Here is a 27,680-nt window from a genome sequence, read left to right as displayed (position 1 = left end):
AAACTGACAGTCATTACATTCAACTGTAGTATTAAACAATAATAAACTAACAGTCATTACATTCAACTGTAGTATTAAACAATAATAAACTAACAGTCATTACATTCAACTGTAGTATTAAACAATAATAAACTGACAGTCATTACATTCAACTGTAGTATTAAACAATAATAAACTAACAGTCATTACATTCAACTGTAGTATTAAACAATAATAAACAACTAATAGTCATTACATTCAACTGTATTATTAAACAATAATAAACAACTAATAGTCATTACATTCAACTGTAGTATTAAACAATAATAAACTGACAGTCATTACATTCAACTGTAGTATTAAACAATAATAAACTAACAGTCATTACATTCAACTGTAGTATTAAACAATAATAAACAACTAATAGTCATTACATTCAACTGTATTATTAAACAATAATAAACAACTAATAGTCATTACATTCAACTGTATTATTAAACAATAATAAACAACTAATAGTCATTACGTTCAACTGTATTATTAAACAATAATAAACTAACAGTCATTACGTTCAACTGTATTATTAAACAATAATAAACTAACAGTCATTACGTTCAACTGTATTATTAAGCAATAATAAACTAATAGTCACGACGTTCAACTGTATTATTAAGCAATAATAAATTAACAGTCATGACATTCAACTGTATTATTAAACAATAATAAACTAACAGTCACGACATTCAAATGTATTATTAAGCAATAATAAACTAACAGTCACTACATTCAAATGTATTATTAAACAATAATAAACTAACAGTCACTACATTCAACTGTATTATTAAACAATAATGACATTCAACTTCTATTTAAACAATAGTAAAATAAGTCATTATTGTCTGAAGTAATATTAAAACATAAATTAACTATCCAGACTTTGCATTGTAATATTACAAAATAATAAGCAGTTATGGTTTTACATTTGTACTTTTCTATAATAATAAACTTAGTCATAATTTTGTATTGCTGTGTTAAGAAATAATAAAGACGGAGAGATAAAAAAAGTTGATTTATGAAGAAAACACTGACATATTTATCTGTACTAATTCATCTATGATAGTAGTAAAAAATATATCTCAACTATATGAACACATAATGTTTATTTTTGTTATTTAATCAATAACTACCATGTTCTGTTTATTTAAAATAAAACTTTTTCTATATGTGTATGTCTGAAGTGATAAAATGTACTGAATTTCTGGACTATACAACATGCCTTGTACTTATACGGGTTATATCAGTTGCATAACAACAGTTCTTTAACCCATTACAATTCACTGTATATCATATGATCTGTATTCATATCATTTGTAAAATACCAGTTAGCTATATGGATGATATTATGTGTACAAAAATAGTGATATGGATCATAACAGCTGCACAAAAACAGTTAGCTATATGGGTCATATCAGAAAAATTTGGAAAATTATGACCAGTTTTATTACATATAATTAAGAAAACACTCCACAAGACATTCAACTGAGGCACGTTTTATTGCTTATAAAATGCTGAAATAAAAACAAATTAAATAACTGTTTGAAGCTGCCTTGTTCAAGAAGTTTGAGATTCTGTTCTAAAAACAAGAGTAAATAGTCCACCCGTATCATAAAATGTTATTACAGGTAATTATGTTTATACCAATTGATTGTGACATATATCTCTCTGTTAAGTGGTTACACTTTACCTGACAAACATAAATAGCGACGATGTCAGTATAACATTGGACATTGATTTCATTATATGAGGAAGTGTGATGTGACTCATCTTCCTGGTCAATGTCAGGCATCCATGTATATAATATACAATCATATTAGTTTACATCCATATATGTAATATACAATCATATTTGTTCACAGAATTTAGAATATTTCAACAGACTTTAGTTTTGCATGATTTTTAAACACAAAATCTTAAATATTCAATAAAATAAATAACACTTAGTTTTGTTTTCACATATAACCATTAGTATATCAGTTTATCACACATAAGTTAATAAAACAATCCAATGGTTCTTTAGACTTGTGTGCTTTTGTTATACTATCATTCATGTTCTCCAATCAGCTACTGATATACTGATAAATCTATATCACCCATGAAGCTCAGCTGTTTCTTAAACATAATTTGGACAACTACGTATGAGGATTCTAGTTAATTAAACTTAAACTATTCAAGGTTCACTGGAAGCCTTAGATTTTCTATCCTTATTTTTAAACATTAAAAAACCGTAGTACTGAATTAATGCATGGTATATCAGATAGGATAAAATACAACAATTACATTTATTCACTGTTGCAGAAAAAACAGTAGCCAATATTTGCAGATAATGCTGTTTTCTTGTCTCGTGGCTAGAAAACTGACACACACCTTCTCTGAAGAGGTTTGTGGCTCCTCTACAGCATTTAGTTGGAGCTTTTTACCTATCCATGCCATAGCTAACAGGAGCGGCAAACATCACAACAGAATCTTTCAAGTATCCTTAACAAACTGGAATAGAAGGAATGAAACAAAGCTGTTATTAGTAAAGCAATAAGCACAAACTTTCAAAATAACACAAATAGAAAGAGCTAATAACTGTGCTTATAAATAGTAAAGATAAATGGTTGACATTTGCAAAACATCACATTTATTCATCACCTTGGAAACTAGAATTAACACGGGAAATTCTTAGCACATCAACACACTCTTTACTTATGTTTAACTATTTCATCAGTATATAATGGCTACAGAATGTCTAAACAAACTTCAATACTCTTTTTAGATCTTTACCACATGCCACTATCATGTAAAAAAAATTCTTTAATGTTTGTAAAATTAGTAAAAAGCTATTTCAAATTGAAATAAACAAATATTACATTTTTCTCTCTTATATTTTCAAACAGATAATTCAATTTTACCCAGTATTTATTGTTACATGACTTAGTGTGGAAAGTTTTCTATAATAATATGAAAACAACAAATAATAATCTTATCAACAGCTGGTATTTCCTTAAAAACAACTGGCCATTGTCTCTCCTGGTTTTATATTCACAGTGGGCAATCTCCCTTTTTTCATTTAGTTTGTTTCTTGAATTTTGAACCAAGCTACTTGAGGGCTATCTGTACTAGTCCTCTTTAATTTCAAAGTGACAGACAAGAGGAATGCAGCTAGTCATTGCATCCAACATCAATTTTTGGGCTACCCTTTACCAATAAAAATGAATTGACTACAACATTATAACACTCTAATGGTTGAAAGAGAGAGAGTTTGATCCTTCAACCTGCAATTTGCAAGTTAAGCTTCCTAGCCACCAGGCTCATATCCTTTGTAAGGGTATCTGGATATCAAGCTTTCTAGCCACCAGGCTCATATCCTTTGTAAAGGTATCTGGATGTCAAGCTTCCTAGCCACCAGGCTCATATCTTTTGTAAAGGTATCTGGATGTCAAGCTTCCTAGCCACCAGGCTCATATCTTTTGTAAAGGTATCTGGATGTCAAGCTTCCTAGCCACCAGGCTCATATTCTTTGTAAGGGTATCTGGACGTCAAGCTTCCTAGCCACCAGGCTCATATTCTTTGTAAGGGTATCTGGACGTCAAGCTTCCTAGCCACCAGGCTCATATTCTTTGTAAGGGTATCTGGACGTCAAGCTTCCTAGCCACCAGGCTCATATCCTTTGTAAGGGTATCTGGACATCAAGCTTCATAGCCACCAGGCTCATATCCTTTGTAAAGGTATCTGGATGTCAAGCTTCCTAGCCACCAGGCTCATATCCTTTGTAAGGGTATCTGGATATCAAGCTTTCTAGCCACCAGGCTCATATCCTTTGTAAGGGTATCTGGACATCAAGCTTCCTAGCCACCAGGCTCATATCATCACCAAGAATTCCTGTGCTATCTCTACACATATTTATAAAGTTAACATGTGAATACTTTTTGTTTTCCCTATCATAACCATACATATTTGATTGTGAACAAATCAGAAGTTTTCTGATCTCAACCATGAAGCATTTCCATAGTATTAATTGGTTACAACAAATAAACACAAAACAGCAGAAATTCTCTTCTCCTATATTAAGACATGAGCACCACATACATGAGTGTGTTAGACTCACTAATGATGATTAGAGATAATGATAGCAAACATTGGACCCCAGAAAACAAGAGCATACTACCATGGTGGCAGATGTTGAGTCCCAGGACCCTAGGGTATACTGTCATAACATACTTTTATTTAGAACTTGAAAATGCCCAAAATGATCAGGTTAACTTTACTTCATGCCCCAACAACAGGTGTGATTAACTTTCGTTTCAGTGGCACAAGCAGACAAAAATGGTGACATTGTCCCTATGTGATGCCAGTCCATCACAAGTTGAACCCCAGGAGATGCCAATACATCACAGCTTAACTCCCAACCATCAACTGCTGCCAATTTTATAAGTAGATAGACTAAAGTGATTGGGTAAACTGTTTTGCTTAAACCACAACAGCATAAAGCAGTTAAGACTTGAAATTGAAACCTCTACATTAAGAGTCAAAGCAAGTAGACCCCTTATATACAATTTTATAGAATTGGAAGGAAGATAACTTACTAAGATGAATGTATTAACATAATTGTAATCTCCATAATTTAATAAAACAATGTACTCCATTCTACTGTGTTTATAAGCTTAAAACTATAATGTTTACCAAAATAAATACAGCTACACTAGGTTTCACTTGACCACATGTCTTTATGGGCACAAAATAATTACCTAAAGTCTTGTTTTGTGAGGAGTTCATACTCAAACAACACAACTTCCAAAACCATCTACATCATGTAACCTCTCACTAACTGATATCTGGCCCTTCATGAAATATTCTTAAAAGACCAACTTTCACATACCCTCAACCATCCACACACAAAATCTAGCAGTTTATCTTAAGAAGTTATTTAAAGCCCTTGTTGAGGCTAATGTTATGCTTGGTTTCAAGAAAAATCTTTACAAAACACATAAGATAAGTATTTATAAAGCAATTTATACAAAAATAACAGACATTATGTGACATAACCTTGAAGACTATTACTTCTCCACAATCAGCAACCTAGAAAATGTTTGGTACATTTAATAAGTTCAGGGGTTATAAAATCATTGTGTGACAACCTCACCTCTTGAAGAAATCTTCAGTCCCAACTTATGGATCCTGGTCTGCCTCTCTGTTTGGAAAGTTTTTACATACATGGTTAAATTTTAGTTTTGTTCTCCTGTGTCAAACGCAATACTTGTATATGTGCAAACCAGAACTGTGATAGAATAAAGCCACTAACATTTCAATGATGTAAAATAAAAAAGTTATCTTTCTTAAACAAATACTTTAAGTTCCAAAACCAATAAAGCAAAATATAGAGTTGCACTGTTGCATTTCAGTAATTAAACTACAAAATATACTTGTATATACAGCCATTTAAATAGAAATCACAGAAAACTAGATACCTTGTTTAGGAGATACAAAGTAGTTTACTAAATATTAAATATTCTCATGTGTTTATTACTGATACAAAACTCTTTCTCAAAAGGACAAAAAAAGCTATACAAAGTGGGATTGGATACAGTAAAACAGAATGACAAATTACCATACAGAGTGGGATTGGATACAGTAAAATAGAATGACAGATTACCATACAGAGTGGAATGGATACAGTAAAATAGAATGACAGATTACCATACAGAGTGGGATGGATACAGTAAAATAGAATGACAGATTACCATACAGAGTGGGATGGATACAGTAAAATAGAATGACAGATTACCATACAGAGTGGGACTGATACAGTAAAATAGAATGACAGATTACCATACAGAGTGGAATGGATACAGTAAAATAGAATGACAGATTACCATACAGAGTGGAATGGATACAGTAAAATAGAATGACAGATTACCATACAGAGTGGGATGGATACAGTAAAATAGAATGACAGATTACCATACAGAGTGGGACTGATACAATAAAATAGAATGACAGATTACCATACAGAGTGGGACTGATACAGTAAAATAGAATGATAAATTATTATACAAAGTGGGTTTGTATAATTTCTAGAAAATTTGGTTTTTAATTCACACTAGCAAAACCTTCTAAAACTTTGATCCGATCAATGCTTAAAAAACAAAATGATAATAAATTTCATGGTATATGTAATAAAAATGATTACTTTAAGTAAAACAATTTCCTATCAAGATGAAATCTAGTGAATATACTTTAACAGTTACCAAAATAATACATCTGAGATATAAGAGAGTTTATAACTTTCAAAATAGTTATTTGGAATGGAGTTATATACCAGGAACAACAATCTGAGTAAAGGTCTCTAATTCAAATAAACATAACAGTATTCTTAACAGAAGCTATACATATATACCTGTAACAAATGCATAATTAGAAAATGACAGCTCATGCAAAAATTTATCAACTATTCTACCTCACTTAAATGGCATATTAGCGTGGATTTCTGTGCTGGAGATGATGGCTATGATCACATCCTGGGAATGAAGAAAACATACTACCTGCTGACAGAACTTACCCGCTGATAAGAGCTTCGTCCACGTCCATCTTGCCGTCTCATGTGGCTACGCTCCCGATCCATTTCCAAGTCTTCCAAACGCTGGGTAAGGGCTAACTTCTGCTGAATAGCCATCCGGAGGAGGGAATTCAGCGTCTTCTTCTCCTCTTCTGCAGCACCAAGTTGCCTCTGCAGTTCCTCCACCTGAGTGACATACTCTTCACACCGAGCAGCAAACATGGCCCGCAGAGATGCAAAGGTTGCAGCATCTTCCTTTAGGGCTTTCAGTTCATTTCTTAACTTAATCATAGTTTCACTCACAATTGTTTTTTCTTTTTCATATTTGCTTTTTAAGTTAGCTAAGGCAACCTCAGCAGTCTGTTTATTGGCCTTGAGCACGGTTCGGAGGGTTGCTATCTGTTCCCTCTTTGTTGAGAGCAGAGACTTCAGTTTTATAACTTGTTCCTCAACTTCTACCATCTCAGCAACTAATGAACCATCAGTATTGGCTGCATGGTGAACCTTCTGGCGACTCATTTCAATGGTTGTCTCGACTGACTGTTTTAGGTGACGCACCTGATCGTGGATAGTTTCCAGCAGTCGACCACAGACGGACGGGTCGGCTTTGTTGTCTGGCTTTTCACCATCATCATTAAATGATACGCCTGTCTTTAGCTTGTCTCTAAGCGTGTCTAACTTGCTGTATGGTCCTTGGGACTCCTGATGATTGCTTCCTTCTGTGAAAACCCCAACATAATTACTTGATAAGTCACTAAATCAGAAACATAAGCTGAGTTAGTAAGAAATATCATTGATAACATAGATTTCTTAGAAAGAGTTCCAGAAGCAATAAACGGATAAAGTTCTGCAACAAAAACTTGTATAATATAATCTGTGTTATGGCTACCACATGTAATGTAATTTGCATTACTGTTTCCATATGTATTAATTTGTGTTGCTACTACCATGTGTAATATAATTTGTTACCATTAACACATGCAATTTGCATTATTAGTACCATGTGCAATGTTATTACATGCAATTTAACTTTTATTACTGTTACCATATGTATTATAATTTGTGTTGTTACTACCATGTATAATAAAATGTTACCATTACCATGTGTAATGTAATTTTCGTTACTGTTACCATAACCATTTGTAATGTAATTTGTATTGCTGCTACCACGTGCAAGTGTAATTTGCGTTACTGTTACCACGTGCAAGTGTAATTTGAGTTACTGTTACCACGCGCAATGTAATTTTGGTAACTGTTACCATGTGCAATGTAATTTGTGTTACTTTTACCATATGTAATGTAATTTGTGTTACTGTTACCATTTGTAATATAATTTATGTTACTGTTATCATGTGTATTATAATTTGTGTTTTTGTCACCATGTGTAATATAATTTGCATTACTGTCACCAGGGCCCGGCATAGCCAGATGGGTTAAGGTGTTCGACACGTAATCCGAGGGTCACGGGTTCGAATCCCTGTTGCATCAAAAATGCTTGCCCTTTCAGCTGTGGGGGGCATTATAATGTGACGGTCAATCCCACTATTCATTGGTAAAAGAGCAGCCCAAGAGTTGGCAGTGGGTGGTGATGACTATCTGCCTTCCGTCTAGTTTTACACTGTTAAGCTAGGGATGGCTAGTGCAGATAGCCCTCGTGTAGCTTTGCACAAAATTCCAAAACAAACAAACGATACTGTTACCATGTGTAATATAATTTGTGTTGTCACTATCATGTATAATATAATGTTACCATTACCATGTGTAACGTAATTTGCATTACTGTTATCATCTATAATATTTGTGTTACCGTTACCATTTGCAATATAATTGCTATACAAAACTGAAAGACTCTAAAAATTTCACTAAAATCTAATCTTGCTACAAAGAAATGTACACACTTTTAGTTTTAATGCCTCATGTAGTAATTCAGCATATTTCTCTCCAAAAATAAAGAATCGGATATATTAAAAACTTAGCCTGCTACTTTACAATGATTTCTTTAAAGTGTTCCAGTTTTCTTAGTGTAAGTATTCTTAAAATAATTTAAACACTTTTGCCCCAGGTATCCTTTACGATGCACAACAAAATGTATTATTTTCTTACATCCAAAATGTTATTTAAATACTTTTTGTTTAAGCTATACCAATTATTACAGCATAAACTCTTAACTAATAGTCCATGTTTTAAAAACATACAAGTTTTAAGGTCCCAATTCTACAAGGAAATATTTTTAAAAAATATTGATTTTCCACTAGTATCATACATGTGACATATTTTCTCTAACCATCTTGTCTTCTCTATTTTTCCCACCACTCCTTAAAAGAGTAATAAATTACTGACTATAATATCCTTATCACTCAGATAAACCATAATTTTTATAGCTTTAACTTCCATTTAGTTACAGAGCTATCAATCAGACAATTCCTGCCATACCCACCTGTGACATATTCTGTTACAGGATTTATTCATAGTTTTCTCTTACATTTAATTTCATATTATCTGTAACTAATTAAAAAAGTCAAGTTTTTTTACCTATCAAATGACATATTGTATAACATTATGTTCTGAATAGGTAATTGTCAATTTTACTCAAAGTACAAGCAATATTCCAGTGAGAAACTTATCGACTAGTTTGGATGAATTTCTAATAGCTCTTGCCACATAGTTAAAAAGCCAGAAAAACTGTGAGAATTACATTAAATTGCTTATTTATGGTCTATGTTCTTTGGTGAATTATTTGTTTAAAATAATTTGTGTATTACTACTACCAGCATTCAAATGTAGACAAAAATGTTCTCCAGAATTAACCATCACTAATATTGGGTAAGTACTTTATTTAGTGCTTTTCATGTTTATTTATTACTATAAAAGTACCTTAAAAGTAAAAACAGAGATCATTTTACTTTAGTTACGATCAGATTATGTGAAATAAATAACAAAAACGTTTCACAAGCTATGCATGTGAGCAACATGTGGCTGATGTAATTCAACAGTTTAACATGAACTGCAAGTGCCCTGAGTGATTCACAACTTATCATGGAGTGGATAGTAGTTAGAAGCAGTTCCAAGGATAACAAAACTTAATTATAAATAGGTGTATACTGTTAAAAACTTAAAGCTACTTAGGATAAGCAAATATAGTTTCATGTTACAGTTTAAAATCATTCCAGAAACAAAGTGTTATGTGGATCGATTTTGATTTTCTTTTTGGTGATCGTGAGGTTGGTCAAATATATAAACAAAATAGTCCTCACCCTTTTCTTTTATCTCCTGACATCCCTTGACATGGTCCAACATTACACGACTCGGGGTTTCACCATTCACCATGCAAACATGATGGTACAGTTGTGCTAATTCTTCAGATACAGTGACTAGGTTCTCCTGTGAAAATAAACAACTGTTGTTATACAAACATGATGGTACAGTTGTGCTAATTCTTCAGATACAGTGACTAGGTTCTCCTGTGAAAATAAACAACTGTTGTTATACAAACATGATGGTAAAGTTGTGCTAATTCTTCAGATACAGTGACTAGGTTCTCCTGTGAAAATAAACAACTGTTGAACTTGCTTAGAAGTTCAGGTATATAAACAGATGCATATGGAGATAATACAATACCTAACCCAAGAAATGTGATAAAAATACACAGAATTATGTAAGAACATCATTTGCCAATTCCAGATAGTGATTTTAATATTTAAGAACAGTGTTTGAAAAATGCATCATTGAATCTTTGTGAAATCTATTTGTCAATTTTGTTTTCTTTTTAACCTAATTCTCTTACAAGCCCACCTGCCACTCTACCATATAACATGAAAAATACACCTGCCACTCTGCCATATAATGTGAAAAATACACAGGTTTTTGCATCATTATGAACTATACGAACCACAATAACAGATACTAAACATTATTACACGATGGACTGTATATAGTTTCATTTATTATAGTAAACCTTACGTTGAAATACATTGAAGTTACTACTAATGTAGGATATCAACCTAAAAATGCACACAAACACTTCCTGCAAAGTCAAGCTTTCTCTATACTCATCTTAATACGTCTATTGTGACATTTTTGTTTACAATAATGTCACACAGTTGATCAAATCAAATCATTTCAATTCCACACACATGCACGCCCACACAAAATGATACATACCTGTGTAATACTAAGACTATTTTGACTTTCTCCAGCAATTTCTCCCATGACCAAAAGGTCATCTTTTGTGTCGGTCAGTTGCTGTTCATAATCTTGAACCTAATAAGGACATTTGTGACATCTGAGTACTGATTTTTACATTGTATTTACATTTTTATATTATATATTGTTCATACAGTTACCTTCACAAGTGTTTACTCACAGGTAGAAACAATGTAACTATCAATACATTATCAAAACAAATTTTGTATTTTATTAATTTTGTAATGAAACTTTCTTATTTTTTAAATAAACAATACAGGCACAAAAACCTTTGATGAAGAAGTAAGCCAAAATCAATTTGTACTGAAGTTTCTTGGTAGTTTTCTTAACCTCTAATGAGAACTCAAGCATTTTAATTAAACTGTTGTACATCTTGTTCATTCTTGCAAGTCCACAAATATTTAAAGATGTTCGAACACAGGGATCACTGTTAAAAAAACTGGATTTGGCAATGCATTAGGCCTAACGATCAAAATTACTTGTTTGTGGCTTGAATGGAAAGAGAGAAACAAGATCTTTTATTAAAGTTAAATGGAAATAAGTTTCATACAAGGAAACTAGAGTAGCTCTAGAGATCACCCGGTCTTTTACAACTAATTTATAGAGTAGCTCCAGAGATCAGCTGGTCTCTTACAACTCATTTATAGAGTAGCTCCAGAGATTAGCTGGTCTCTTACAATTCATTTATAGGGTAGCTCTAGAGGTCAGCTGGTCTCTTACAACTTGCTTGTAAAGATACTAGAGTAGCTCTAGAGATCAGCTGGTCTCTTACAACTCATTTATAGGGTAGCTCTAGAGGTCAGCTGGTCTCTTACAACTTGCTTGTAAAGATACTAGAGTAGCTCTAGAGATCAGCTGGTCTCTTACAACTCATTTATACAGATACTAGAGTAGCTCCAGAGATCAGCTGGTCTCTTACAACTCATTTATACAGATACTAGAGTAGCTCCAGAGATTAACTAACCTCTTACAACTCATTTATACAGATACTAGAGTAGCTCCAGAAATCAGCTGGTCTCTTACAACTCATTTATACAGATACTAGAGTAGCTCCAGAGATCAGCTGGTCTCAACTCATTTATACAGATACTAGAGTAGCTCCAGAGATCAGCTGGTCTCTTACAACTCATTTATACAGATACTAGAGTAGCTCCAGAGATCAGCTGGTCTCTTACAACTCATTTATACAGATACTAGAGTAGCTCCAGAGATCAGCTGGTCTCTTACAACTCATTTATACAGATACTAGAGTAGCTCTAGGGATCAGCTGGTCTCTTACAACTCATTTATACAGATACTAGAGTAGCTCCAGAGATTAGCTGACCTCTTACAACTCATTTATACAGATACTAGAGTAGCTCCAGAGATCAGCTGGCCTCTTACATGTGATTTGCATTTTTATGGAGATCTAAAGTCTTTATAATGAAAATAAACCAACATATCTAAACCTTGTATCTCAGGATAGATAGTATGGGTATTAACACTTTTACCAAAATATAGTAGAGAACAATGTCTCAACCTTCTTAGGTAATCTTCAAGTTAACCAAAGTTATTTCTAGGCAAACCTTTTTAAGTATAAAAACAGGTGTTCTAGGTTACCATACATTTCCAGACAATCTTTTAATGTAATATAAAAATCAAAACAAAAGCTTGCAATTGTTGTTCTCTTTCATTTATTTATTTATTGAAAAATGAAGTTCAAATCTGACCTTCATTTGACAATCTTTACAGGTTGTCACAGCCAACAGAAATAACACTATTCAGAAAGAGAGAAGTGGCACATATGTCAAGAAAACTTGTACTATCTTGAAACACACAAAACACTTTCACTGTGTACAATTTGAAATGTAACATTCTCTTATTCTCTACTTCACTCTAATAATAAGCTGAGAATTTGAAAGTGTTGATAAAGAAGTTAAAAAAGGTTTTTATAGGTCTGTGCATAGGATACACAATTTAATAGCCCATTTGTTGGATTGTTGTTTGGATCACTTTTTGTGACATTCAGTTAAAATGGAATATCACAATACCATTCATGTTAAGGTCTGACTTGCACCTTAAAAACTTCAATAATCTATCATAACTTTAGGAACTGTTTAACACAAGGATAATTACTTATTTGTGTTGGAGTACAGTAAAGGTAAGTATATGAAAATAAAAACAAAACACATTTGATCACAACTGAAAGTAGTAATAAAACAATTAACACTAAGTGTAATGTGTTTTTACTAATACAGAATGGTTTCTGGCTGTAAGATCACTTTCCAAGTCAGGGGATAGAGAACAAAGAAGGTATTATAGAAAACAATTAACACTAAGTGTAATGTGTTTTTACTAATACAGAATGGTTTCTGGCTGTAAGATCACTTTCCAAGTCAGGGGATAGAGAACAAAGAAGGTATTATAGAAAACAATTAACACTAAGTGTAATGTGTTTTACTAATACAGAATGGTTTCTGGCTGTAAGATCACTTTCCAAGTCAGGGGATAGAGAACAAAGAAGGTATTATAGAAAACAATTAACACTAAGTGTAATGTGTTTTACTAATACAGAATGGTTTCTGGCTGTAAGATCACTTTCCAAGTCAGGGGATAGAGAACAAAGAAGGTATTATAGAAAACAATTAACACTAAGTGTAATGTGTTTTACTAATACAGAATGGTTTCTGGCTGTAAGATCACTTTCCAAGTCAGGGGATAGAGAACAAAGAAGGTATTATAGAAAACAATTAACACTAAGTGTAATGTGTTTTACTAATACAGAATGGTTTCTGGCTGTAAGATCACTTTCCAAGTCAGGGATAGAGAACAAAGAAGGTATTATAGAAAACAATTAACACTAAGTGTAATGTGTTTTACTAATACAGAATGGTTTCTGGCTGTAAGATCACTTTCCAAGTCAGGGGATAGAGAACAAAGAAGGTATTATAGAAAACAATTAACACTAAGTGTAATGTGTTTTACTAATACAGAATGGTTTCTGGCTGTAAGATCACTTTCCAAGTCAGGGGATAGAGAACAAAGAAGGTATTATAGAAAACAATTAACACTAAGTGTAATGTGTTTTTACTAATACAGAATGGTTTCTGGCTGTAAGATCACTTTCCAAGTCAGGGGATAGAGAACAAAGAAGGTATTATAGAAAACAATTAACACTAAGTGTAATGTGTTTTTACTAATACAGAATGGTTTCTGGCTGTAAGATCACTTTCCAAGTCAGGGGATAGAGAACAAAGAAGGTATTATAGAAAACAATTAACACTAAGTGTAATGTGTTTTTACTAATACAGAATGGTTTCTGGCTGTAAGATCACTTTCCAAGTCAGGGGATAGAGAACAAAGAAGGTATTATAGAAAACAATTAACACTAAGTGTAATGTGTGTTTTACTAATACAGAATGGTTTCTGGCTGTAAGATCACTTTCCAAGTCAGGGGATAGAGAACAAAGAAGGTATTATAGAAAACAATTAACACTAAGTGTAATGTGTTTTACTAATACAGAATGGTTTCTGGCTGTAAGATCACTTTCCAAGTCAGGGGATAGAGAACAAAGAAGGTATTATAGAAAACAATTAACACTAAGTGTAATGTGTTTTACTAATACAGAATGGTTTCTGGCTGTAAGATCACTTTCCAAGTCAGGGGATAGAGAACAAAGAAGGTATTATAGAAAACAATTAACACTAAGTGTAATGTGTTTTACTAATACAGAATGGTTTCTGGCTGTAAGATCACTTTCCAAGTCAGGGGATAGAGAACAAAGAAGGTATTATAGAAAACAATTAACACTAAGTGTAATGTGTTTTACTAATACAGAATGGTTTCTGGCTGTAAGATCACTTTCCAAGTCAGGGGATAGAGAACAAAGAAGGTATTATAGAAAACAATTAACACTAAGTGTAATGTGTTTTACTAATACAGAATGGTTTCTGGCTGTAAGATCACTTTCCAAGTCAGGGGATAGAGAACAAAGAAGGTATTATAGAAAACAATTAACACTAAGTGTAATGTGTTTTACTAATACAGAATGGTTTCTGGCTGTAAGATCACTTTCCAAGTCAGGGATAGAGAACAAAGAAGGTATTATAGAAAACAATTAACACTAAGTGTAATGTGTTTTACTAATACAGAATGGTTTCTGGCTGTAAGATCACTTTCCAAGTCAGGGATAGAGAACAAAGAAGGTATTATAGAAAACAATTAACACTAAGTGTAATGTGTTTTACTAATACAGAATGGTTTCTGGCTGTAAGATCACTTTCCAAGTCAGGGGATAGAGAACAAAGAAGGTATTATAGAAAACAATTAACACTAAGTGTAATGTGTTTTACTAATACAGAATGGTTTCTGGCTGTAAGATCACTTTCCAAGTCAGGGGATAGAGAACAAAGAAGGTATTATAGAAAACAATTAACACTAAGTGTAATGTGTTTTACTAATACAGAATGGTTTCTGGCTGTAAGATCACTTTCCAAGTCAGGGGATAGAGAACAAAGAAGGTATTATAGAAAACAATTAACACTAAGTGTAATGTGTTTTACTAATACAGAATGGTTTCTGGCTGTAAGATCACTTTCCAAGTCAGGGATAGAGAACAAAGAAGGTATTATAGAAAACAATTAACACTAAGTGTAATGTGTTTTACTAATACAGAATGGTTTCTGGCTGTAAGATCACTTTCCAAGTCAGGGATAGAGAACAAAGAAGGTATTATAGAAAACAATTAACACTAAGTGTAATGTGTTTTACTAATACAGAATGGTTTCTGGCTGTAAGATCACTTTCCAAGTCAGGGATAGAGAACAAAGAAGGTATTATAGAAAACAATTAACACTAAGTGTAATGTGTTTTACTAATACAGAATGGTTTCTGGCTGTAAGATCACTTTCCAAGTCAGGGATAGAGAACAAAGAAGGTATTATAGAAAACAATTAACACTAAGTGTAATGTGTTTTACTAATACAGAATGGTTTCTGGCTGTAAGATCACTTTCCAAGTCAGGGGATAGAGAACAAAGAAGGTATTATAGAAAACAATTAACACTAAGTGTAATGTGTTTTACTAATACAGAATGGTTTCTGGCTGTAAGATCACTTTCCAAGTCAGGGGATAGAGAACAAAGAAGGTATTATAGAAAACAATTAACACTAAGTGTAATGTGTTTTACTAATACAGAATGGTTTCTGGCTGTAAGATCACTTTCCAAGTCAGGGGATAGAGAACAAAGAAGGTATTATAGAAAACAATTAACACTAAGTGTAATGTGTTTTACTAATACAGAATGGTTTCTGGCTGTAAGATCACTTTCCAAGTCAGGGGATAGAGAACAAAGAAGGTATTATAGAAAACAATTAACACTAAGTGTAATGTGTTTTACTAATACAGAATGGTTTCTGGCTGTAAGATCACTTTCCAAGTCAGGGGATAGAGAACAAAGAAGGTATTATAGAAAACAATTAACACTAAGTGTAATGTGTTTTACTAATACAGAATGGTTTCTGGCTGTAAGATCACTTTCCAAGTCAGGGGATAGAGAACAAAGAAGGTATTATAGAAAACAATTAACACTAAGTGTAATGTGTTTTACTAATACAGAATGGTTTCTGGCTGTAAGATCACTTTCCAAGTCAGGGGATAGAGAACAAAGAAGGTATTATAGAAAACAATTAACACTAAGTGTAATGTGTTTTACTAATACAGAATGGTTTCTGGCTGTAAGATCACTTTCCAAGTCAGGGGATAGAGAACAAAGAAGGTATTATAGAAAACAATTAACACTAAGTGTAATGTGTTTTACTAATACAGAATGGTTTCTGGCTGTAAGATCACTTTCCAAGTCAGGGGATAGAGAACAAAGAAGGTATTATAGAAAACAATTAACACTAAGTGTAATGTGTTTTACTAATACAGAATGGTTTCTGGCTGTAAGATCACTTTCCAAGTCAGGGGATAGAGAACAAAGAAGGTATTATAGAAAACAATTAACACTAAGTGTAATGTGTTTTACTAATACAGAATGGTTTCTGGCTGTAAGATCACTTTCCAAGTCAGGGGATAGAGAACAAAGAAGGTATTATAGAAAACAATTAACACTAAGTGTAATGTGTTTTTTACTAATACAGAATGGTTTCTGGCTGTAAGATCACTTTCCAAGTCAGGGGATAGAGAACAAAGAAGGTATTATAGAAAACAATTAACACTAAGTGTAATGTGTTTTACTAATACAGAATGGTTTCTGGCTGTAAGATCACTTTCCAAGTCAGGGGATAGAGAACAAAGAAGGTATTATAGAAAACAATTAACACTAAGTGTAATGTGTTTTACTAATACAGAATGGTTTCTGGCTGTAAGATCACTTTCCAAGTCAGGGGATAGAGAACAAAGAAGGTATTATAGAAAACAATTAACACTAAGTGTAATGTGTTTTACTAATACAGAATGGTTTCTGGCTGTAAGATCACTTTCCAAGTCAGGGGATAGAGAACAAAGAAGGTATTATAGAAAACAATTAACACTAAGTGTAATGTGTTTTACTAATACAGAATGGTTTCTGGCTGTAAGATCACTTTCCAAGTCAGGGGATAGAGAACAAAGAAGGTATTATAGAAAACAATTAACACTAAGTGTAATGTGTTTTACTAATACAGAATGGTTTCTGGCTGTAAGATCACTTTCCAAGTCAGGGATAGAGAACAAAGAAGGTATTATAGAAAACAATTAACACTAAGTGTAATGTGTTTTACTAATACAGAATGGTTTCTGGCTGTAAGATCACTTTCCAAGTCAGGGGATAGAGAACAAAGAAGGTATTATAGAAAACAATTAACACTAAGTGTAATGTGTTTTACTAATACAGAATGGTTTCTGGCTGTAAGATCACTTTCCAAGTCAGGGGATAGAGAACAAAGAAGGTATTATAGAAAACAATTAACACTAAGTGTAATGTGTTTTACTAATACAGAATGGTTTCTGGCTGTAAGATCACTTTCCAAGTCAGGGGATAGAGAACAAAGAAGGTATTATAGAAAACAATTAACACTAAGTGTAATGTGTTTTACTAATACAGAATGGTTTCTGGCTGTAAGATCACTTTCCAAGTCAGGGGATAGAGAACAAAGAAGGTATTATAGAAAACAATTAACACTAAGTGTAATGTGTTTTACTAATACAGAATGGTTTCTGGCTGTAAGATCACTTTCCAAGTCAGGGGATAGAGAACAAAGAAGGTATTATAGAAAACAATTAACACTAAGTGTAATGTGTTTTACTAATACAGAATGGTTTCTGGCTGTAAGATCACTTTCCAAGTCAGGGATAGAGAACAAAGAAGGTATTATAGAAAACAATTAACACTAAGTGTAATGTGTTTTACTAATACAGAATGGTTTCTGGCTGTAAGATCACTTTCCAAGTCAGGGATAGAGAACAAAGAAGGTATTATAGAAAACAATTAACACTAAGTGTAATGTGTTTTACTAATACAGAATGGTTTCTGGCTGTAAGATCACTTTCCAAGTCAGGGGATAGAGAACAAAGAAGGTATTATAGAAAACAATTAACACTAAGTGTAATGTGTTTTTACTAATACAGAATGGTTTCTGGCTGTAAGATCACTTTCCAAGTCAGGGGATAGAGAACAAAGAAGGTATTATAGAAAACAATTAACACTAAGTGTAATGTGTTTTTACTAATACAGAATGGTTTCTGGCTGTAAGATCACTTTCCAAGTCAGGGGATAGAGAACAAAGAAGGTTTTATAGAAAACAATTAACACTAAGTGTAATGTGTTTTTACTAATACAGAATGGTTTCTGGCTGTAAGATCACTTTCCAAGTCAGGGGATAGAGAACAAAGAAGGTATTATAGAAAACAATTCATAATAAGCCCTGGCAAAACAACTGAAAAAACAAATTTATCACAGTTCAGAAACGTGAAACAAGAAGTCTATGTTTGTAACACTTTCCATGACATTAGTAAGAAAAAACATTTCACAAATTTATCACAGTTCAGAAAGCGTGAAACAAGAAGTCTATGTTTGTAACACTTTCCATGACATTAGTAAGAAAAAACATTTCACAAATTTATCACAGTTCAGAAACGTGAAACAAGAAGTCTATGTTTGTAACACTTTCCATGACATTAGTAAGAAAAAACATTTCACAAATTTATCACAGTTCAGAAACGTGAAACAAGAAGTCTATGTTTGTAACACTTTCCATGACATTAGTAAGAAAAACATTTCACAAATTTATCACAGTTCAGAAGCGTGAAACAAGAAGTCTATGTTTGTAACACTTTCCATGACATTAGTAAGAAAAACATTTCACAAATTTATCACAGTTCAGAAACGTGAAACAAGAAGTCTATGTTTGTAACACTTTCCATGACATTAGTAAGAAAAACATTTCACAAATTTATCACAGTTCAGAAAGGTGAAACAAGAAGTCTATGTTTGTAACACTTTCCATGACATTAGTAAGAAAAACAGGTTACAAATTTATCACAGTTCAGAAAGGTGAAACAAGAAGTCTATGTTTGTAACACTTTCCATGACATTAGTAAGAAAAAACAGGTTACAAATTTATCACAGTTCAGAAGCGTGAAACAAGAAGTCTATGTTTGTAACACTTTCCATGACATTAGTAAGAAAAACAGGTTACAAATTTATCACAGTTCAGAAAGGTGAAACAAGAAGTCTATGTTTGTAACACTTTCCATGACATTAGTAAGAAAAAACAGGTCACAAATTTATCACAGTTCAGAAGCGTGAAACAAGAAGTCTATGTTTGTAACACTTTCCATGACATTAGTAAGAAAAACAGGTTACAAATTTATCACAGTTCAGAAAGGTGAAACAAGAAGTCTATGTTTGTAACACTTTCCATGACATTAGTAAGAAAAAACAGGTCACAAATTTATCACAGTTCAGAAGCGTGAAACAAGAAGTCTATGTTTGTAACACTTTCCATGACATTAGTAAGAAAAACAGGTCACAAATTTATCACAGTTCAGAAAGGTGAAACAAGAAGTCTATGTTTGTAACACTTTCCATGACATTAGTAAGAAAAAAACAGGTTACAAATTTATCACAGTTCAGAAAGGTGAAACAAGAAGTCTATGTTTGTAACACTTTCCATGACATTAGTAAGAAAAAACAGGTTACAAATTTATCACAGTTCAGAAGCGTGAAACAAGAAGTCTATGTTTGTAACACTTTCCATGACATTAGTAAGAAAAACAGGTTACAAATTTATCACAGTTCAGAAAGGTGAAACAAGAAGTCTATGTTTGTAACACTTTCCATGACATTAGTAAGAAAAACATTTCACAAATTTATCACAGTTCAGAAGCGTGAAACAAGAAGTCTATGTTTGTAACACTTTCCATGACATTAGTAAGAAAAAACATTTCACAAATTTATCACAGTTCAGAAGCGTGAAACAAGAAGTCTATGTTTGTAACACTTTCCATGACATTAGTAAGAAAAAACATTTCACAAATTTATCACAGTTCAGAAACGTGAAACAAGAAGTCTATGTTTGTAACACTTTCCATGACATTAGTAAGAAAAAACATTTCACAAATTTATCACAGTTCAGAAACGTGAAACAAGAAGTCTATGTTTGTAACACTTTCCATGACATTAGTAAGAAAAACATTTCACAAATTTATCACAGTTCAGAAACGTGAAACAAGAAGTCTATGTTTGTAACACTTTCCATGACATTAGTAAGAAAAACATTTCACAAATTTATCACAGTTCAGAAAGGTGAAACAAGAAGTCTATGTTTGTAACACTTTCCATGACATTAGTAAGAAAAACAGGTTACAAATTTATCACAGTTCAGAAAGGTGAAACAAGAAGTCTATGTTTGTAACACTTTCCATGACATTAGTAAGAAAAAACAGGTCACAAATTTATCACAGTTCAGAAACGTGAAACAAGAAGTCTATGTTTGTAACACTTTCCATGACATTAGTAAGAAAAAACAGGTTACAAATTTATCACAGTTCAGAAAGGTGAAACAAGAAGTCTATGTTTGTAACACTTTCCATGACATTAGTAAGAAAAACAGGTCACAAATTTATCACAGTTCAGAAACGTGAAACAAGAAGTCTATGTTTGTAACACTTTCCATGACATTAGTAAGAAAAACAGGTCACAAATTTATCACAGTTCAGAAAGGTGAAACAAGAAGTCTATGTTTGTAACACTTTCCATGACATTAGTAAGAAAAACAGGTTACAAATTTATCACAGTTCAGAAAGGTGAAACAAGAAGTCTATGTTTGTAACACTTTCCATGACATTAGTAAGAAAAAACAGGTTACAAATTTATCACAGTTCAGAAACGTGAAACAAGAAGTCTATGTTTGTAACACTTTCCATGACATTAGTAAGAAAAAACAGGTTACAAATTTATCACAGTTCAGAAAGGTGAAACAAGAAGTCTATGTTTGTAACACTTTCCATGACATTAGTAAGAAAAAACATTTCACAAATTTATCACAGTTCAGAAGCGTGAAACAAGAAGTCTATGTTTGTAACACTTTCCATGACATTAGTAAGAAAAAACATTTCACAAATTTATCACAGTTCAGAAGCGTGAAACAAGAAGTCTATGTTTGTAACACTTTCCATGACATTAGTAAGAAAAAACATTTCACAAATTTATCACAGTTCAGAAGCGTGAAACAAGAAGTCTATGTTTGTAACACTTTCCATGACATTAGTAAGAAAAAACATTTCACAAATTTATCACAGTTCAGAAGCGTGAAACAAGAAGTCTATGTTTGTAACACTTTCCATGACATTAGTAAGAAAAACAGGTTACAAATTTATCACAGTTCAGAAGCGTGAAACAAGAAGTCTATGTTTGTAACACTTTCCATGACATTAGTAAGAAAAACATTTCACAAATTTATCACAGTTCAGAAGCGTGAAACAAGAAGTCTATGTTTGTAACACTTTCCATGACATTAGTAAGAAAAAACATTTCACAAATTTATCACAGTTCAGAAGCGTGAAACAAGAAGTCTATGTTTGTAACACTTTCCATGACATTAGTAAGAAAAACATTTCACAAATTTATCACAGTTCAGAAGCGTGAAACAAGAAGTCTATGTTTGTAACACTTTCCATGACATTAGTAAGAAAAACATTTCACAAATTTATCACAGTTCAGAAGCGTGAAACAAGAAGTCTATGTTTGTAACACTTTCCATGACATTAGTAAGAAAAACATTTCACAAATTTATCACAGTTCAGAAACGTGAAACAAGAAGTCTATGTTTGTAACACTTTCCATGACATTAGTAAGAAAAACATTTCACAAATTTATCACAGTTCAGAAAGGTGAAACAAGAAGTCTATGTTTGTAACACTTTCCATGACATTAGTAAGAAAAACAGGTTACAAATTTATCACAGTTCAGAAAGGTGAAACAAGAAGTCTATGTTTGTAACACTTTCCATGACATTAGTAAGAAAAAACAGGTTACAAATTTATCACAGTTCAGAAGCGTGAAACAAGAAGTCTATGTTTGTAACACTTTCCATGACATTAGTAAGAAAAACAGGTTACAAATTTATCACAGTTCAGAAAGGTGAAACAAGAAGTCTATGTTTGTAACACTTTCCATGACATTAGTAAGAAAAAACAGGTCACAAATTTATCACAGTTCAGAAGCGTGAAACAAGAAGTCTATGTTTGTAACACTTTCCATGACATTAGTAAGAAAAAACAGGTTACAAATTTATCACAGTTCAGAAAGGTGAAACAAGAAGTCTATGTTTGTAACACTTTCCATGACATTAGTAAGAAAAAACAGGTCACAAATTTATCACAGTTCAGAAACGTGAAACAAGAAGTCTATGTTTGTAACACTTTCCATGACATTAGTAAGAAAAAACAGGTCACAAATTTATCACAGTTCAGAAAGGTGAAACAAGAAGTCTATGTTTGTAACACTTTCCATGACATTAGTAAGAAAAACAGGTTACAAATTTATCACAGTTCAGAAAGGTGAAACAAGAAGTCTATGTTTGTAACACTTTCCATGACATTAGTAAGAAAAAACAGGTTACAAATTTATCACAGTTCAGAAGCGTGAAACAAGAAGTCTATGTTTGTAACACTTTCCATGACATTAGTAAGAAAAAACAGGTTACAAATTTATCACAGTTCAGAAAGGTGAAACAAGAAGTCTATGTTTGTAACACTTTCCATGACATTAGTAAGAAAAAACATTTCACAAATTTATCACAGTTCAGAAACGTGAAACAAGAAGTCTATGTTTGTAACACTTTCCATGACATTAGTAAGAAAAAACATTTCACAAATTTATCACAGTTCAGAAACGTGAAACAAGAAGTCTATGTTTGTAACACTTTCCATGACATTAGTAAGAAAAACATTTCACAAATTTATCACAGTTCAGAAGCGTGAAACAAGAAGTCTATGTTTGTAACACTTTCCATGACATTAGTAAGAAAAACATTTCACAAATTTATCACAGTTCAGAAACGTGAAACAAGAAGTCTATGTTTGTAACACTTTCCATGACATTAGTAAGAAAAACATTTCACAAATTTATCACAGTTCAGAAACGTGAAACAAGAAGTCTATGTTTGTAACACTTTCCATGACATTAGTAAGAAAAAACATTTCACAAATTTATCACAGTTCAGAAAGGTGAAACAAGAAGTCTATGTTTGTAACACTTTCCATGACATTAGTAAGAAAAAACAGGTTACAAATTTATCACAGTTCAGAAAGGTGAAACAAGAAGTCTATGTTTGTAACACTTTCCATGACATTAGTAAGAAAAACAGGTTACAAATTTATCACAGTTCAGAAACGTGAAACAAGAAGTCTATGTTTGTAACACTTTCCATGACATTAGTAAGAAAAAACAGGTTACAAATTTATCACAGTTCAGAAAGGTGAAACAAGAAGTCTATGTTTGTAACACTTTCCATGACATTAGTAAGAAAAAACAGGTCACAAATTTATCACAGTTCAGAAACGTGAAACAAGAAGTCTATGTTTGTAACACTTTCCATGACATTAGTAAGAAAAACAGGTTACAAATTTATCACAGTTCAGAAAGGTGAAACAAGAAGTCTATGTTTGTAACACTTTCCATGACATTAGTAAGAAAAAACAGGTCACAAATTTATCACAGTTCAGAAACGTGAAACAAGAAGTCTATGTTTGTAACACTTTCCATGACATTAGTAAGAAAAAACAGGTCACAAATTTATCACAGTTCAGAAAGGTGAAACAAGAAGTCTATGTTTGTAACACTTTCCATGACATTAGTAAGAAAAAACAGGTTACAAATTTATCACAGTTCAGAAAGGTGAAACAAGAAGTCTATGTTTGTAACACTTTCCATGACATTAGTAAGAAAAAACAGGTTACAAATTTATCACAGTTCAGAAACGTGAAACAAGAAGTCTATGTTTGTAACACTTTCCATGACATTAGTAAGAAAAAACAGGTTACAAATTTATCACAGTTCAGAAAGGTGAAACAAGAAGTCTATGTTTGTAACACTTTCCATGACATTAGTAAGAAAAAACATTTCACAAATTTATCACAGTTCAGAAACGTGAAACAAGAAGTCTATGTTTGTAACACTTTCCATGACATTAGTAAGAAAAAACATTTCACAAATTTATCACAGTTCAGAAACGTGAAACAAGAAGTCTATGTTTGTAACACTTTCCATGACATTAGTAAGAAAAAACATTTCACAAATTTATCACAGTTCAGAAACGTGAAACAAGAAGTCTATGTTTGTAACACTTTCCATGACATTAGTAAGAAAAACATTTCACAAATTTATCACAGTTCAGAAACGTGAAACAAGAAGTCTATGTTTGTAACACTTTCCATGACATTAGTAAGAAAAACATTTCACAAATTTATCACAGTTCAGAAACGTGAAACAAGAAGTCTATGTTTGTAACACTTTCCATGACATTAGTAAGAAAAAACATTTCACAAATTTATCACAGTTCAGAAACGTGAAACAAGAAGTCTATGTTTGTAACACTTTCCATGACATTAGTAAGAAAAAACAGGTCACAAATTTATCACAGTTCAGAAAGGTGAAACAAGAAGTCTATGTTTGTAACACTTTCCATGACATTAGTAAGAAAAAACATTTCACAAATTTATCACAGTTCAGAAACGTGAAACAAGAAGTCTATGTTTGTAACACTTTCCATGACATTAGTAAGAAAAACATTTCACAAATTTATCACAGTTCAGAAACGTGAAACAAGAAGTCTATGTTTGTAACACTTTCCATGACATTAGTAAGAAAAAACATTTCACAAATTTATCACAGTTCAGAAACGTGAAACAAGAAGTCTATGTTTGTAACACTTTCCATGACATTAGTAAGAAAAAACAGGTCACAAGGCAATAATGAATTTGTGGCAACTGTTCTGAGCTGAAATAAGATATGTCTATTCATATTGCTTTCCACTGATTAGTAAATAAATAGAAGAGTATAATAGTTAGTTGTTGCATGTTTCCAGATTAAAAAAAATATTGTATCTTCAAAATATTAATATCAACTAGTACAGAATTACGTATGTGTGAATATATACGTACATATTATGTGATAGCAAAAGGTAATGAATTTCAGTATTGACAGTTACTCAATACACTTGTGTTTTAGGAACACCTGAACCAAACTTAGGGTGATTAATATGTACAATTTTAATATCAAAATGTCTCTGTCATACCTTCTTTCTAAGCTTTGTAACTTCATCTCTGAGTTCAGTTAAGGATTCCTCATTGCCTTGGTCAGTTGCAGCTCCCCGCTCTTGAAGACTCTTGACATCTGCCTGGAGTTCTTCAACCTTCTCAACTGCTAGCTGGTATCTCTTCTGGTGTTTCTGGAGCAACTTCTGGAGTCGCACCAGTTCTGGGATATCCTGAGAAGATTTTGTATTACCAGTTATAATTTGTGAATTAGACATAACAAATAAGTTCGTCACTGTATTAGAGTAAGGTCATTCTATACTCTCTTCAATCACTGATTATCAACAGTGTATCTAAACAATTCATTAGCAAGAATTATTAAATTTTAGTTGAAGGAAAAGTATAGAAGTTCTTTGAGAAATACCCACACACACCCAGTTTACTGAATTAAAAGGCAAAATTATGCAACACTTCAATAAATTTGCGAAATATCTGGTTACAGGGTAAATGAAAGAAGGAGATGTTTTTTTTTGACATTTTACACTAAAAATATTAATTAAAATACTTCTGTATGAACAGTTTTTTGGTCACTTAATAAAGAACTGAATGAAAACCAAAATATGGCACACCTTATCACCTTCTTCTCCACTACCACTTTCTAAGGCCTCTCCTTCTGTTTTACCATGAATGGCAATCAAAGCCCTGATGTGGTCAATTACTTTAGCCACCCAGTTGTATTGGTCAGTCAACTCTGTTCTTGTCTTTTCAAGCATTTGCTGTGAATCTTCCAGTCTTACATTCAGCTGTGACTTCTCATTCTCTGCCTTAGTTTTAACATTTCCTTGTTAATGTAACTTACATTAACCATGTAAATTTTACTGCAATGATTTTAACAACTACAACAAAAAAATAAAGCATTACGAAAGTATATGTTTCTTATACATAACTTATAATTAACAGAAACTTTTATGGCAGAATATTTTAATACAGAGATACTGGAGTTAGTGGTCAGTGTTGATGATTAAAATCAACAAAATAAATAAAACATGATCTATTATTCCAGAAAACATAACTGTTTTATATAAATGATACTTGGTGAAGCTTCATATTTCAGGAGAAAGACAAAGAAAACTGTACATTTCACATTTAATGATGACTGCCAGTACCTGATGATGCTTTTACTCTTTTTTTAATTAAGCCAATATTCCAGCATTACACATTCATTGGTTCTTGTTTGGCTGCTTACTTCATATTTTTGTTTATCATTTGAGACTACTTTGTTCATGTTTTTGACAAACCATAGTGTTGTGTACATCAAATGGTTAAAGTAGGAAGCTTTTAAAATAGATTTAATGAAGTAGGGAAATATGAAAAATTACTGATTAACTTCATTGAAGTGTGAACTTAATGTTTACAATGGAGTGCATTAGTTAAAACAGATAATTCTGTGGCCCTTTCTAAGTAAAACAGTTAGTTTTATGGGTAAACCACTTTGGATAAAAAGGTATATTAATAAATAATAGAAAGAATACTTAAACATTACACAAGAACTTCCATCGTTTCCAAATGATCTTAGTTATTTCAGTAAGTAGAAAGTTATAAAGTTGAGTCATCAGTTTTCTAAATTGTCACATGATCCAGTGTATCACAATCATGTTTCAATTAACTCTTGCTACAAGTTTGGTCAATTTTGTAGACTTCATGATCCCAACTGACCTTTAGAATTTCCATACTATAACTTCTAATATGTTCTTTGTGTGTTCATAAAATTTTGTTTTTGCAGAAGAAGAAAAAGAAAAAAAGAGGGAAATTGTTATTAAAAACATGAAGTCAAAGTGATGACTGCTCTAAGTGTAAGGTAATTTGTATGTCAAAGTGATGACTGCTCTAAGTGTAAGGTAATTTGTATGTCAAAGTGATGACTGCTCTAAGTGTAAGGTAATTTGTATGTCAAAGTGATGACTGCTCTAAGTGTAAGGTAATTTGTATGCTTAGATTAAAAACTTTTCTTTAGCTGACTATTGTCAAATTTCATTTGTGTAATCTCTAAAACTTACAAAATAATACTGAATCATTTTTGTTTCAGTAAAATTTTATATCTTAACTTATTGTCTGTACCTGTCTTGTATGGACTTGTTTAACTTTGTAATTACCATAAAAAATATGAAACAAATTTAC

At 32.2% G+C, this 27,680-nt stretch overlaps 1 protein-coding gene across 2 annotated transcripts in view; it reads right to left on the bottom strand.

Annotated features, from left to right (window-relative positions):
* Window positions 1-1,516: 1,516 nt before the first annotated feature.
* Window positions 1,517-27,680, bottom strand: part of LOC143256425 (protein bicaudal D-like) — a 48,965-nt gene continuing 22,801 nt past the window's right edge. For both annotated transcript variants that reach the window (XM_076513645.1, XM_076513644.1), the window contains exons 9-15: window positions 26,132-26,326; window positions 25,544-25,735; window positions 10,739-10,837; window positions 9,832-9,958; window positions 6,581-7,296; window positions 5,165-5,212; window positions 1,517-2,523 (exon numbers count right to left, since the gene is read on the bottom strand). In XM_076513645.1, coding sequence (XP_076369760.1) covers window positions 5,180-5,212; window positions 6,581-7,296; window positions 9,832-9,958; window positions 10,739-10,837; window positions 25,544-25,735; window positions 26,132-26,326 — 1,362 coding nt within the window. In that variant the 3' untranslated portion in view covers window positions 1,517-2,523; window positions 5,165-5,179. The remainder of the gene's footprint in view (window positions 2,524-5,164; window positions 5,213-6,580; window positions 7,297-9,831; window positions 9,959-10,738; window positions 10,838-25,543; window positions 25,736-26,131; window positions 26,327-27,680) is intronic.

The sequence above is a fragment of the Tachypleus tridentatus genome, chromosome 7, assembly GCF_004210375.1.
Source record: "Tachypleus tridentatus isolate NWPU-2018 chromosome 7, ASM421037v1, whole genome shotgun sequence".
Lineage (NCBI taxonomy): Eukaryota > Metazoa > Arthropoda > Merostomata > Xiphosura > Limulidae > Tachypleus > Tachypleus tridentatus.
This window is presented reverse-complemented; position numbering and strand designations above follow the sequence as displayed.